The 12965-nt window shown below is 38.3% G+C and overlaps 1 protein-coding gene across 2 annotated transcripts in view; it reads left to right on the top strand.

The window, feature by feature from the left end:
- GAK (cyclin G associated kinase) overlaps nucleotides 1–12207 on the top strand; it is a 71608-nt gene extending 59401 nt beyond the window's left edge. For both annotated transcript variants that reach the window (XM_051642682.1, XM_051642681.1), the window contains exons 23-28: nucleotides 202–336; nucleotides 659–778; nucleotides 2951–3163; nucleotides 4752–4900; nucleotides 6278–6454; nucleotides 8005–12207. In XM_051642682.1, the coding sequence (XP_051498642.1) occupies nucleotides 202–336; nucleotides 659–778; nucleotides 2951–3163; nucleotides 4752–4900; nucleotides 6278–6454; nucleotides 8005–8106 (896 nt within the window). In that variant the 3' untranslated portion in view covers nucleotides 8107–12207. The remainder of the gene's footprint in view (nucleotides 1–201; nucleotides 337–658; nucleotides 779–2950; nucleotides 3164–4751; nucleotides 4901–6277; nucleotides 6455–8004) is intronic.
- The last annotated feature ends 758 nt before the right edge of the window (nucleotides 12208–12965 follow it).

Here is a 12965-nt window from a genome sequence, read left to right as displayed (position 1 = left end):
AGATGAAGGAAGTCCAGCAGTAAAACCCTTCTGAGTCCTGTTTAAGACTGCATGACCGTGTTACAGAAAAATGTAAGCAAGCTATGTAGTTGGCCATTGTAGCTGGCAACATGGTACATAGTTCTGTTGTCACTGGCAAAATACCCATTATTGTGATGTTTTTCTTAAAAGAATAATCAAAATATCTTTTTTCTTCTGTAGGGAATTTGACACCAGAGCCACCTAAAGTATCATCTTCTACAAGCCAGCCAGATCTCTTAGGTGGATGGGATGCTTGGGCAGATACCTCAGTAACCAGCAATGTAGCATCACCACAGTTGAAGCCTCTTTTTGAAGGTAGCATGAAATTAAATTCTTCCATTAGAGGGAATAAGGCAAACTCCAGGATTGATCAGTTTAGTTACCTGAAGCCTTTTTTTGCTTTGTTGCTGAAAGGACTCCATGCTCTTGTGCCCTTTTAGTAAGGCACTTAGATTAAGTTCAAGGAGGAAACAAATAGTTTCAGTTGTCTATGGTAATTATTATTCCTGTCATGGTAAAACATGTCATGGAGCAGAATGCTGGAGAGTTTTACACAAGTTTACACAAGAAATAGTGTTTATTTATTCTCTCAATTTCCAAATACACCAAGTACATGATACATTTTCTTATTATACAGGTCAAGCTTTTACCACAGGGAGCCAGTCCAGTGTGTCTTCAGGTCTGTCTTTCAGCCAGGCTAAACCTCAGAACTTTGATCCTTTTGCTGATCTTGCCAATCTTGGATCTGGTCTTCCAGGTAAGATCTTTTCTTCTAAGGTATTATACTTAATGTCTCTATGGTTTGATTTCCTTCTTGTACCAATATATGTAACTGATAGCATATATAGAGGAAAATGTTTCCTTTTAATTGTTGACAACTAGCTTGAGACAGTTGCTGAAAGCAGAAAAGTAACAAGAAAAGATTGAATCTTCAGAGATTATGTGAAACATCCTGAGTATAAAACAGTATGAATAGTTAATGCTTCAGAATCTAGTTGAGAAGGTAAGAGAAACCAGGGTTCACTGCTTGAGTAACTGAGTGTGGGTTTCTTATCTAGCATTGACTGATAATCTGCTGTGAAGGATATGAAAGTAAAATGGAAGCTGGATTAAATTTTTTGCTAGGTCCAAAGTGACAGTTTTTCTTTTTAATTCAGAACTTTTCTATGAATTCCGTAGATCTTCATAGCTTTGCTACCCAAATCTATCATCTCTGTAAGATGAGCACAAATCAGACCTATACTTGTACACCAGTACCATGAGCATTATGAATGTTTGTCAGTTTGCGGTGATGTGCACAAGATGTTATGGTAGATGAGACACATTGTAGAGTACACTTGTCTCATTTGCCCCAAACTCAGGAACTAGCCCTGCAGCACTCTCAAACAGCAAGAAAGCAAAGGGCAATAAAAAGAGCTGAGGTCCCTGCATTTCAGGACCCAATGCCATAGGAAATGGCTGATTTCTAGCTGTTAAATGTAGCTAGCTGCCAAGATTCCAAGGATCAGTTTGGAACAGCAGCTGAACTGCTGACTTGCAGAAATGTACTTTTTGCTTAGCTTGGAACTGACAGAGGTTTTATCCTGTTGCCTTGGCAGGTAACATTGTGTATTAAATTGAGAACCCTCTTGGTGGAATTATCTAAGCACAAGGTAACATACAGTATTTGACTTACTTATGTTGCCTGTGCATAATTTATTTTCAAAATTCTGGTGTTGAAGCAGCACTGATAAGGCTGCCCTGGAGTAAACAATTGACAAAAAATTTCTAGTTTAATAATTCAGGTTAATATCAAGTGGTTAAATCTATAGATAGTATGGCAATTAAGAAAATCAATGTATTTTGGCTGGGAGATACAAGTATAGCATGCACTGAACCAGTGTAAGAAACTGTACTCATTTTAGTAGGATTTAGATTAATTCATTAGTCTTTAGTTAACAGGAAAAATGACTCAGTTAAAAAGTAGCCAGATGTCACTTGTACTAGTTAACCTTCTCAGGCTTCAACTGAATTTTCAGGAAGTTCTAAGAACTGAAGTTTAGACAAGGCATTGAATTTTTCGTAGGAGTTCTTTTGGCCTTCATATACAAGTTATTATTCTGGAAGAAGAGTTATGAGAGTGAAGGCTGCTTAATTGGCAATGTTTTATAAGCAAAAAAGAAGCAATAGCTAAAGATAATTAGTGGTGTACTAGGCTAGCAGTAGGATACCAATAATGTTCTGTGAAAGTTTTTTTTTTTCATACTGTACATCTTATCTTGTACCAGAAAGTAGGAGGGAGGTATTGAAAAGTTGCAGCTGATGGTGAGGAGTTAGCTTGTCCTACAGGAAGAATTCATTGGTCTTGAAGACTGAAAGCATTCTACATTCATTATTTCAAAGAGGAGTAGAATGAGTTTATTTTTCAGTGTGCAAGGTCATGTACTCTGACTAGTAGCAGAGATTTTTTTGTAAATTTCACAAGTTAATTTTACTGAAGACTGACAAGTGCAAGACTGTGGAAACATTCATTTGAAAATATCCTCCATATGTTATATTTTCTTGATTATATAATCAGTTTTTCAGTGTCCTCTGCATATTAACAGATATTAAAGTGTAGTTAATTGGGAGGCAGATCTGCTGTCACTGCTGAATTACTTCCTGGCCTTGCACATGCCTGGCCAGTCAGACAAGAGAACGCTTCTGCTAAAACTGACCACTGAGCACTTGAGTTTTAAGAGGCTGGAAAACTTTCAGTAGTGGCTGTAGCTCCTGCCTTCTAAGTTGTTAATGAGACTCTTGACTTCGTTTCACACACACTTTTCTGCTACACTTTCTCTTGTATAGTAGTATCACTGTAAACTAGTGGTTAGATGTCAAGACCAATCTTACTTGCATCAAACAAGTGACAGGTATCCAGCTGAACAACTAATTTAGTATTTGTTGTTAGGTTCCTCCAGTGGTGGACTCTCAAGCAGTGGCTTTGGTCAGAAGGCTGCTCCATCTCAGAAGTTGGGAAATCAGTGGCCGAAATCCACAAAACCACAAAATACTTCATGGCAGTCCCAGACTAAATCCAGTACAGCAACTAAACCAAATTACACAGTAAATTTCAGTGTCATTGGAGGACGAGAAGAAAGAGGAGTCAGAACTCTAGGCTTTGGTAAGTTTTCTGAAGGTGCTAATTACAGAATCAGAGAATCATAGAATTTATTGAGTCCTGTGAAGGGTAACTAGTCCGACTAGTTCCCTACAGTAATCAGGGACATCTCACACTAGACTGTATTGCTCAGAGCCCCATCAAGCCTGACCTTGAATGTCTCTAGGGGTGGGCCCCCTCAGCCTTTCCAGGCAACCTGTTCCAGTGATCCACCATCCTTATATTAAAGAACTTTTTCCTAATGTCCAACCTAAATCTACTCTTTTCTGGCTTAAAACCATTACCCCGTGTCCTGTTGTTACATGCCCTTGTGAACAGCTCTTCCCCAGCCTTCTTATTGGCCCCTTCCAGGTATTGAAAGGTTGCTGTAACCCCCTGGAGTCTTCTCTTCTTTAGGCTGAACAACCCCAACTCCCTCAGCCTGTCTTCATCAGAGGTGCTCCAGCCCTCTGATCATTTTTGTTGCCCTTCTCTGAACATGCTCCAACAGGTCCACATCCTTTTTGTGTTTGGGGCTTCAGAGCTGAATGTGCTAGTCCAGGTGGGGTTTCACCAGGGCAGAGTAGAGGGGCAGAATCACCTCTCTATCTGCTGGCCACACTTCTTTTGATGCAGCTCAGGATGCAGGAGGCCATCTGGGCTGCAACTGCACATTGGTTGCTCATTTCCAGCTTTTCATCCACTAGTACCCCCTCATCTTTTTCCACAAGGTTGATCTCTAGCACGTCTTCCCCCAGCCAGTATTGATATCTCTGGTTGCCTAGAGAGGGTGGGCATGGCCTCTTCCTCATTAACCTTCTTGGAAAACTGTGTTTTCCTATTGTGTTGGTAATGTAAGTAAACAGCAGGTACTTCTGTAAGTTGAAGTTACTCACTCTGTTGATCCATATCTGGAAAGAGGTGACAGGATGGAGAGGCAGTGGGCATAGTCTGATTGGAGGGCGGGGGGAAAAATTAAATTAGCCTGATAAAATGTTGAAACAAGGCAAAGGATGTTGTGATTCCACATCCTTGAAAACAGACCTCAACTGAACAAGGACCTGAGAAATTTATGACTGTCCTTGTTTTGAGAGGGGATTGGACTAGATGACACCCATTGGCCTCTTCAGAATTCACTTATTCTACATTTCTCTAAAATGTATTGCTCTGTAATAACTATTCATGTTGGTGTTTTGTGCCTTCATTACTCTGCTTAAGTTTCAACTACTTAAATGTTAACTACATTCTTTTGACTAGAGTAATGGGTATATGGTTACTTGAAAACTGCTGCATGGCAGTTGGAGCTATTTTATAGTGGAAAAATGGAACCATTTCCAAAGTCATTGAATAGGTAGATGTGTACTCCATCATATCTACTCCAATTTTTAGAAAAAGGACATACAAGTATTTAGTCACATGGATGCACATTTGTTCTGCTGGACTACTGAAAGCTTTCAATGATCCCTTTTATTCCTATCCTTCTGTTAGTCTTGCAGAGTTTAACAAGCCACTGAAGGCATTTCTTGTGGTAATGAGAAATGTCATGGAGATGTTTCCCTCATGAATGTATTTTCCTGTAGAAGTTTTCATTTAATGTTTTCTCCTTTCATAGGTCAAAAGCCAAAAGTTTCAGAAAATGACTTTGAGGATCTCTTATCTAATCAAGGGTTTTCAGCCAAATCTGATAAAAAGGGACCAAAGACTATTGCTGAGATGAGAAAACAAGAAATGTCTAAAGATATGGACCCCTTGAAGCTCAAGGTTAGTTTAACAGTTGTTTTAAGTGAAAATCTAAGCCTATTATTAGAACTGCTGATACCAGAGCAGAAGAGTACAAAAACTAACAAAGCAAACTCATAAAGCAGAATGAAATTTCATCTGTATTTAATTCATCTGACTGTAGAAGTTAGATTAAACAAGTCAGTTGGCAATGAAGCAGCAGTTGCAATAGCCCAAAAAGTATATGGATGGAATGCAGGTTGCTATTTCTTTCAGCTAAGTTTGGAGAATTTAAGAACCTGTTTTCTTGTCATAGTTCATTTCTTGAAGCCAGAATATCTCTAGTGTTCCCAAAGGTCTCCTTAGAAAAGATGTATTTGGTTGATAATACAAAACTGCACTTAAAAAAACAGGTAGGTGAGAATAACGGTCTTCAGCATGACCACTTACTTGCCTGTACTGGTTAACAATTGCTACTACTTTCCTAAGAAATAAAGCAGGAAGTCTGGAGATGGGCTGTAGAACTAGTCTGTGGGATGTTACCTGATAAGCTCTTCTGATTTTATTTTTATTACTCATGGGTAACATCACTTATTATACTTCATATTTTATCCTTGAAGTTTTGTAGTCTTTATGATGCTTTAGAAGAGTTTATAAAAACTTCAGAGGGACACTGAAATCTGTTATCACAAAGTCACTTACCTGAAGAAAGTGTGCACAGCTTGCATAGGTACTTTTTAACATAAATCACCATAAATGGAAGTAAATACAAATTTTTATTTACCATACTAGTTGCTGATAAAGGGAAGAGATTTTAATATTCTGTAGCGCCGTGTTCAGTGATGGCACTGTCACTATTATAGTGGCTTGAATACTGCTGTTGAAGTCTGAAATGACCAGTTATTTCAATCAGCTTTCATAGTGGTGGCTGACAGAGCCCTTCAGCTTGTGCAGTCCTGCAGGTTGCCTAATAAAACTTAATTAGTATGTGACCTGAAACTTCTGTACAAATCAATTTCAACAGTTTCAGTAAATTAATGTTGTGCTGTGGCAGGGATTTAATGTAATTGTGACAGATGCTTTTAATTACTTCTGTCAGTTCTTTTGTCATTAACTTTACAGGGTTTTGTAGTATGTAACTATCTCAGTAGTTTCCCTTGCAATGACTGAATTTCTGCAACAAACTAATGAGCTACTTCCTTATGGCAGAGGCAGAATGCCACTTTTAGATGGCTAATGATCTGAGTGCCAGAAAGAAGGTAGACAGTTGAACTTGAGGGATGGGAGGGGTAAATGCAGAAAGACAAGTGTATTTAAGTTTTAATCTGTGGTCTTGTGCAGAGTGAAGGTTGTGTCTCTAGATAGACTGAGGAATGCTTATAGTGATGCATTCAGTTCTATACATTCTATTTTTCCCAGATTCTTGAATGGATTGAAGGAAAGGAGAGAAATATCAGAGCATTAATATCCACTCTTCATACAGTGCTTTGGGAAGGGGAAAGTAAGTGGAAACCAGTCAGTATGGCAGATCTAGTGACTCCTGAACAAGTCAAGAAGTATTACAGGAAAGCAGTGCTTGTAGTTCATCCAGATAAGGTGAGTGTGTTCCTCTGATCTTTCCTTTACAAGGAACGCAGACTGCTTTTACAACACTGTACTAGTCATTGACAGATGCTGCATCTTTGCTTTTTTATCAGCACCCTAGATGCTCTTCACTTGGCTTCAGTTTTCTTCTGTATTTGCTGTCCTACTTCGTTCAGGTAGCACAGGATTTTTCTTGTCATCCTGACATAGCACAGAATTCAACAGATAAGCGTTAAGAAATAAAAGATCACGTGAAGGCTGTACTGAGCACTAAATTTGGTTGTGCTGGGTTCTGACAGACTATGGACAGGTTTAATGCTGATTAGCAGGATCTGCTTCGTTTCTGCCAGCTTATACTTCAGGTCTGTTGGGACTGTTCACCAGTATATGAATGCACAACAAAACTGGTGGGAAAAACTTGCTGAACCTTCTTCACTAAATGACCTGAGTAGGAACTAGAAAATGTAAACTTTACTATAAAAAATTAGAAGTTTAAAATACTTGATTAATATTATATACCATTGTCTATTTAAAATATTTCATGCATTCTGTTGCCAGTTGTGAGTCTCCCAGTGTATGAAGGTAGCTTCTTGCTCTGAGTCAGTGTTCTAAGCTGTGTTTTAGATATAAGCATTGAATAAATTTGGGTTGAATTCTCAGGTTTGCCTTCACTGGTGGTTCAGCAAGCAAGTAGCCTAAGTCCTGCTGTTCTTGGCCATGTTGCTTACTCCACCTTTTGTGATTTATTTTTTTATGCTCTCTGTAAGCCCCTGAATGCATCAGTGCTGGAACACACAGGTTGTCTTCTGGCATTTTCTTCCTTTTAATACCACTCTAAGTTAAAGCAATCCCTAAAAATCCCTAAAAAGTATTGCAAAACCAAATTGCAAAAACCAAGCAGGAGAAGGAGGGGAGGATATTGGAAAGGGCTCTGGGGCTTCTTTTGTGTAGAAAACAACCTGTTAAAATAACTTTCTTGTGAGACTGGATCTTTACTAACTATGGAGGTCGGGCAGGCCCAGAAGCAGAGTTGATGTGAAGTGCACAGAGAATCAGTACCATACTATGTTTGTTTTATTTTGGAGGCAAATGCACAGAAAGTGCTATGTCCTTAATGTTGAATCTTAACATCATTCACAATCAACAACAGATTTTTCTCCAGGAAATCCCATCCAAAAGGAGTAATTTTAAATAGTGCTTGAATTCTGTTATTGTACACACTGCAAGGTTCATGAGGAAAGAATTTTAAAAATGGCTAGATTTGATCATTAATATTAACTAAAAATCTTTAGGAAAATAACAGCTTTGAAAACTGCTTTAAGCTACATTTCAGTTACTTATGAATTGCATTAAAAGTTTGAAGTAATGTAAGGAAACCAAGGCTTTGGCTTTGTTTAGAATACTCATGCAAACTTTGGAGAGTGGTGTGTGTCTGCAAAGTTATATTCACACAGCAGTCTAAAGTTGCTGAATAAGACTGCAAATATGAAAGGGGTGAGATCTTCCCTATGGAACATAATTCCAGTATGTTTATGCTCCTAATACATTCTGTTTGTTTCCAGGCTACAGGACAACCTTATGAGCAGTATGCCAAAATGATCTTCATGGAGTTGAATGATGCGTGGTCAGAGTTCGAAAACCAGGGATCAAAGTCCCTTTTCTAAAACTTCACATTTTTCCAAAACTACTTCCAAAAACTGGATCTGAGCGTTGTAGTGACTTCATTGCCCTTATGATTTATGAAGCGCTCTTCCATGGCTTCAGCACAGTCTCTAATCATACACTTAAATGTGGTGATGTATTTTGTAAGATATAGAGCAAAACATTATGTAGATGCATTAAGAAAAGAGCTGCTCAGTACTTGGAGAAATCATAGTCTAGGAGTACAGATTTTCATTCAGTTTTATGTATGATAAAATAGAATGTTAATGAAGCTCCATGATTTCGGGTATACTAGTATTAATTATAATTCTGGTTTCATTGATCTTTCCTTTACCTCTGCATTCCCCAATCTGCCTGTTAGTTTCTGTAGTTCTGTGATTCAATGTTGATGTTTGGTGCCTGTCACCTTATTCAAAGTGCTTTAGTTACCACCAGTGAATTTGCTTGGCTTATCTCAAACCTGAAGTTGTATATTTTCATCTGGATTTTCTGTAATCATTCTGATAATTCTGTAAATAATGTTTTCTGTCAATACCTGTGTTCCTTACAATAGTGTAACAGTTTAGCCAAAAAGACCCTGAATGTGGGCAAGTCAGCCAGGGCTGTTCTTGATTTTTAATTTTTTTACATAGCATGAATCGAGAAACAAATCTGCATGTTCCTGCTGTTTTGTTATTTATTATGAACCTCTGGAAGGCAGTACTCTGACTAGTGCTTGTTTTGCTCCTTCTTTAAATGGTGTCTTTTGCTTCAGATTTCAGTGGAACATTCCTTCCATTGGACTTCAGATACTCTGACAGAAATAATGTTATTCTGAAACTTGAAGTATAAGCACAAAACATTTCATTCTGCTTTGATTTGTCTGAGTAACTACTGCATTACTCATCACCTGGAGAGCATTTAAAGTGCTTTAATATATTTTGCTGAATGTCTGAACTTCTGTATTTTTGAGATATATGTGACATCTGTGTATGTCAAAACATGAGTGTATTGGTAGACTTGCATTTCTGCTCACCTACCCTCATGCACTGGCTAGTGCAACATAAGAAGAGACAACCTGATAAAAAAAACTTGCAAAGTTTTCTCATCCCTATCCAGAAGGCAGTTTTCCAGTACTGCTGGGATGAATGAATGCAAATGACCAATGACTGTTATACTCTTTGTAAAAACAAAATGTAGTTTTCATTGTTTTGAGTGTTGTGGTATTAAACCTTTGGCAGCAGTCTCTTGAAACAGTACAGTTGGGCATTCAAGGGGATATTTTGATAATCTTGCCATTTTTATACATTTTGCATGCTTAACTGAGAAAGAAGCTGTACCGTTATCAGAGGTAAGTGTTCTGAGCTGAGCAACAACTGAACAGAAAACATGAGATTCTAATGCCACCTGAACAGTGTTTGGGATGAGTTTTTTCCTCTGCTACATCAGCCTGAGAGCTGATAGGTTAGAGGCTTGTGAACACAGATTGCAATTTATAGTCTCTCAGCTCAGATCTCACACAGATACTTAGTAACCTCTGATAAAAAGGGTTTGTGTTTATATTCAGATATATATTCAGCTACTGTGATTACTTTTTTAAGATAGAAGCCAGGATCAGTTATGGAAGGTTATATATTATTCATAGGTGCCGTTGTATTTCAGCTGCTGCTTTGAAGCAGTCTTAAATCTCAGTAGATTTCTTCATTAAAACAGGTCACTTGCTGTCTGACTTAGAGTAAGATAATCTTTTTTTCCTTGAGACACTTTGTTAATTCTTTGTATGCGTGGTCTGCATCCACAGAAATTAAAGGTTTCTGCTGGTAGGATGGGTTTGTTCAAGACCCAAATGGCGTTTTATAGTTCTAGGGCAAATGATGTCTAGTAATAGATTTAAAAAGACATATGGGGATATATAATGACTGTGACTGCAATCCTATACACAGCTTGAGAGACAAAGCATTTCTGAGGGACCTGCTTTTAGCAAGGAAGGACTGCTTTAAAAACCCATGTTCCTTTCAGTACATACAGGCAATTTAATTTTGAGAGACATATTTTTAATTGCTCTTGAAATATGTGTAAAAAATTAAAACTTAAGATTTGGAGGAAAGTATCTTCCTCTGCTTTGTACATTTGGTAGTGTTTTCTGGATGATGTCTACATTTCTGTTTTTATTTCCCTACTCATGTTTGCAAAATTTTCTTGAAAAGCAGAAAAGAACCTCAGATGTGATTTTAAGTGAGCAGGGAAATACGAGTGCAAGTGTTTTATCTAGAACTGAAGGTTTCTTGAAGTTGATTCCTCCCTTCCTGGGAGAGGCTCAGTTTGGTAAACTCAGATCTTTACAATGAAACTTGTGTTTGTGTTGGTTTCCCTGCCCTTTGCAGAAGTTGCTATAAAGCAGGGCTCATAAAATGATAGGGCAGGTTTCCACTAGTTTCTGAACTAAGCTGCTTATGTTACATCGTTTGTCGGAACAGCACTTTGAAGAGACAGGCAATGTAACTTTGAAAGTAGAGATTTGAAGAATTGATATTAAGAGTGCATGTGGCTAGAACCTGCCAAATGGAGGAGTGTGATATGTGTTAACCATCTTGGAGGAAAGAATTTGGTGTCTTTAACCTTGAGCATGCCTGTTTGGTGTTTCCTAGTGCTGTCAGATTTCCTTGAAATTAACAGTAGGGAAAAGAAAGCAAATGAACAGCTAAGCACTTAAATTCATATTCAGTCATGGGGTTATACTTGGTCTTGTTTGTGGGCAGTGATTCCCAGACATCAAGCCTGGGAGGAAAAGTTTCTCTGCGTTGTCACTTGGGTAAAGTTTGGTTTGCTAATCAATGGTAGCTTCCTTCAGTGAGTATGGAACAGAAAACCTACAACAGTGCTGAATTACATTTGCTTTGAACAGGGGCAAAGTCCTTGGCATTGCACCTGTGAGGTTCAGTGAGAAATGAGAAATTCAAAATGCCTTGTTTACCTGCATTTTCTTGCTAGTTCTAGAAAGCTACTCCAATATTGTCTTGTCAAGTACAGAGCAACAGTTCCTTCCTGAATGCAGATTATGTCTTTAAGCTGTATGCACAGAATAAATACTTTGCACAAACCAAAGCAAGGTCTGAGCATAACTGAATCCTAGGCTGCCCTTTGAGACTGCTGAGCTACATGCACCTTTCCACCTCCCAAGGCCAGACTTGGCTGTATTTTTGCATAGTTACTGTTGCATTCTCTGTTGCTCACAAGAGTGTTTCAAGGGTTGCATAAATGTAGAAACCTTGTTGGTCCTTAGTTGTGCCCTTAATTGTCTAAACAGTTGCAGTGTAATGAATGCTTTGTAAATAAGTAAAATTTGTCTTGTACAGTTGCCTGTGCAGTATCAGTCAGTTGACATTTTCTGTCAAGAACTTGCAGGTGATTGACCTATGAAAGCTGTAGAAGGAATGTATCATTTCCCATCCCTTCAGTCTGTCCCTGATCTGGAGTAGCTCTAGCTACCAGATGCTCAGTGACTAGGAGCAAAGTGTGACTTGGCTGAGCTGTGGCTCTGACCTTGATGAATCTTGCAATGTTTGCTTGCTCTCTGTTTGAGTGAGCTGATTGTAGACTGCAGTTTGGACTGCATTAAGCTTCCAGCCTATGCTCCAAAAGTACAAATTCAGTAATTTTTATGAAGGATACATGTCAATAGAAGCTTTTGTTACCAAAAGAGGATTAAGAGACATTGTGAGAATTCTCAAAACTCTTTAATGGAATGCAATGTATTTTTGCAAGGTAGGCTTCTAGAAATTGTCATGTCTGATAAGGACTTAGCTTGTTCTGAGGCCCTTGCTCTATTTATCTGTAGTCGTGACTATACTTTCTATACCTGTGATTTTTCTGGTTTGGGGTTTATGGAAGGACAGAACAGATAAGTCCTACTTTTTTGCTATCCTTCAGAAAATGCAATGTACTGAGTAATTTCGCTACTAGTGAAATGAAAATTATACCTGTATGTATATAAAGGTAATAAAGTCAAATTAAGCCTTGTTGAAAAGTAGATTTAATGTTTGGCACAATGTCCTTGAACAGAATATTTTGCTTTGAAATGTATTATGACTCTACTGGTGATCGATTAAAACAAACAAAATGACTTTGCATGTTTCTTTCTTTAGCAAGGGAGAAATTACCTGAATAGCCAAAGCATTTCTACTGCCTCTTTCAGAACAATATGCAAATGTCAATGAAATGTTTCTCAGTATGTTGAGGTTGACTGAATCTCTTAAAAAACAAGTATCACTTTAGAAATGTCTGTTCTCTTGTTGGAGAGGAGTCCCTGCAGAATGCTGTGTGGCTTGGCAGCTCATTTTTAATTGGGCTGTGAGGGGTTCTTGCATGAGATATGGTGCAATGCAGTGCCCTACTGTCCCCCAACCCCCCCAAAAAAAATAAAAGCATAGCTGTGTAGGATTACTATAGTGGATTCCCCAAGAAGACGGGTGGAAAAGAGGGAAGACACGGGAGAGTGGGAAGAGTGGAAGGGTGTGACCAAAGGAAGATGGATGGGATAAGCATGGGGCAGGAAAGAAGCATTAGAAAGCTGAGAAGCAAGCAAAGTAAAGTTCTTTTAGTGTAAATTCACTGCCACTGGTAGTGTTGTCCTTATGCTCCGTACTATTTCAAATAGTCTGAGGGGTTTGTAAGAGCTTAGAAAATGGTAGAAGACCTATCTTTACTAAATAATCTCCCTTACATTCTCCGTTTTGTCTGTGCTGCTGCTTTTGCTGTAAATCTGTTTAGTCTTAAGGTGCAAAGCTGCTGAAACCTCTTGATATCAACTTGCAAACCTTTACTGCTGCAGCAAAGAAGGATAATGTTAGTAGCAATTTTTTTTGCCATATACAAAACCTCT

This window comes from Apus apus, chromosome Z (assembly GCF_020740795.1).
Source record: "Apus apus isolate bApuApu2 chromosome Z, bApuApu2.pri.cur, whole genome shotgun sequence".
NCBI classification, from domain to species: domain Eukaryota; kingdom Metazoa; phylum Chordata; class Aves; order Apodiformes; family Apodidae; genus Apus; species Apus apus.
The sequence above is the reverse complement of the archived record's forward strand: the minus strand, read 5'-3'. Positions and strand labels throughout refer to the sequence as shown.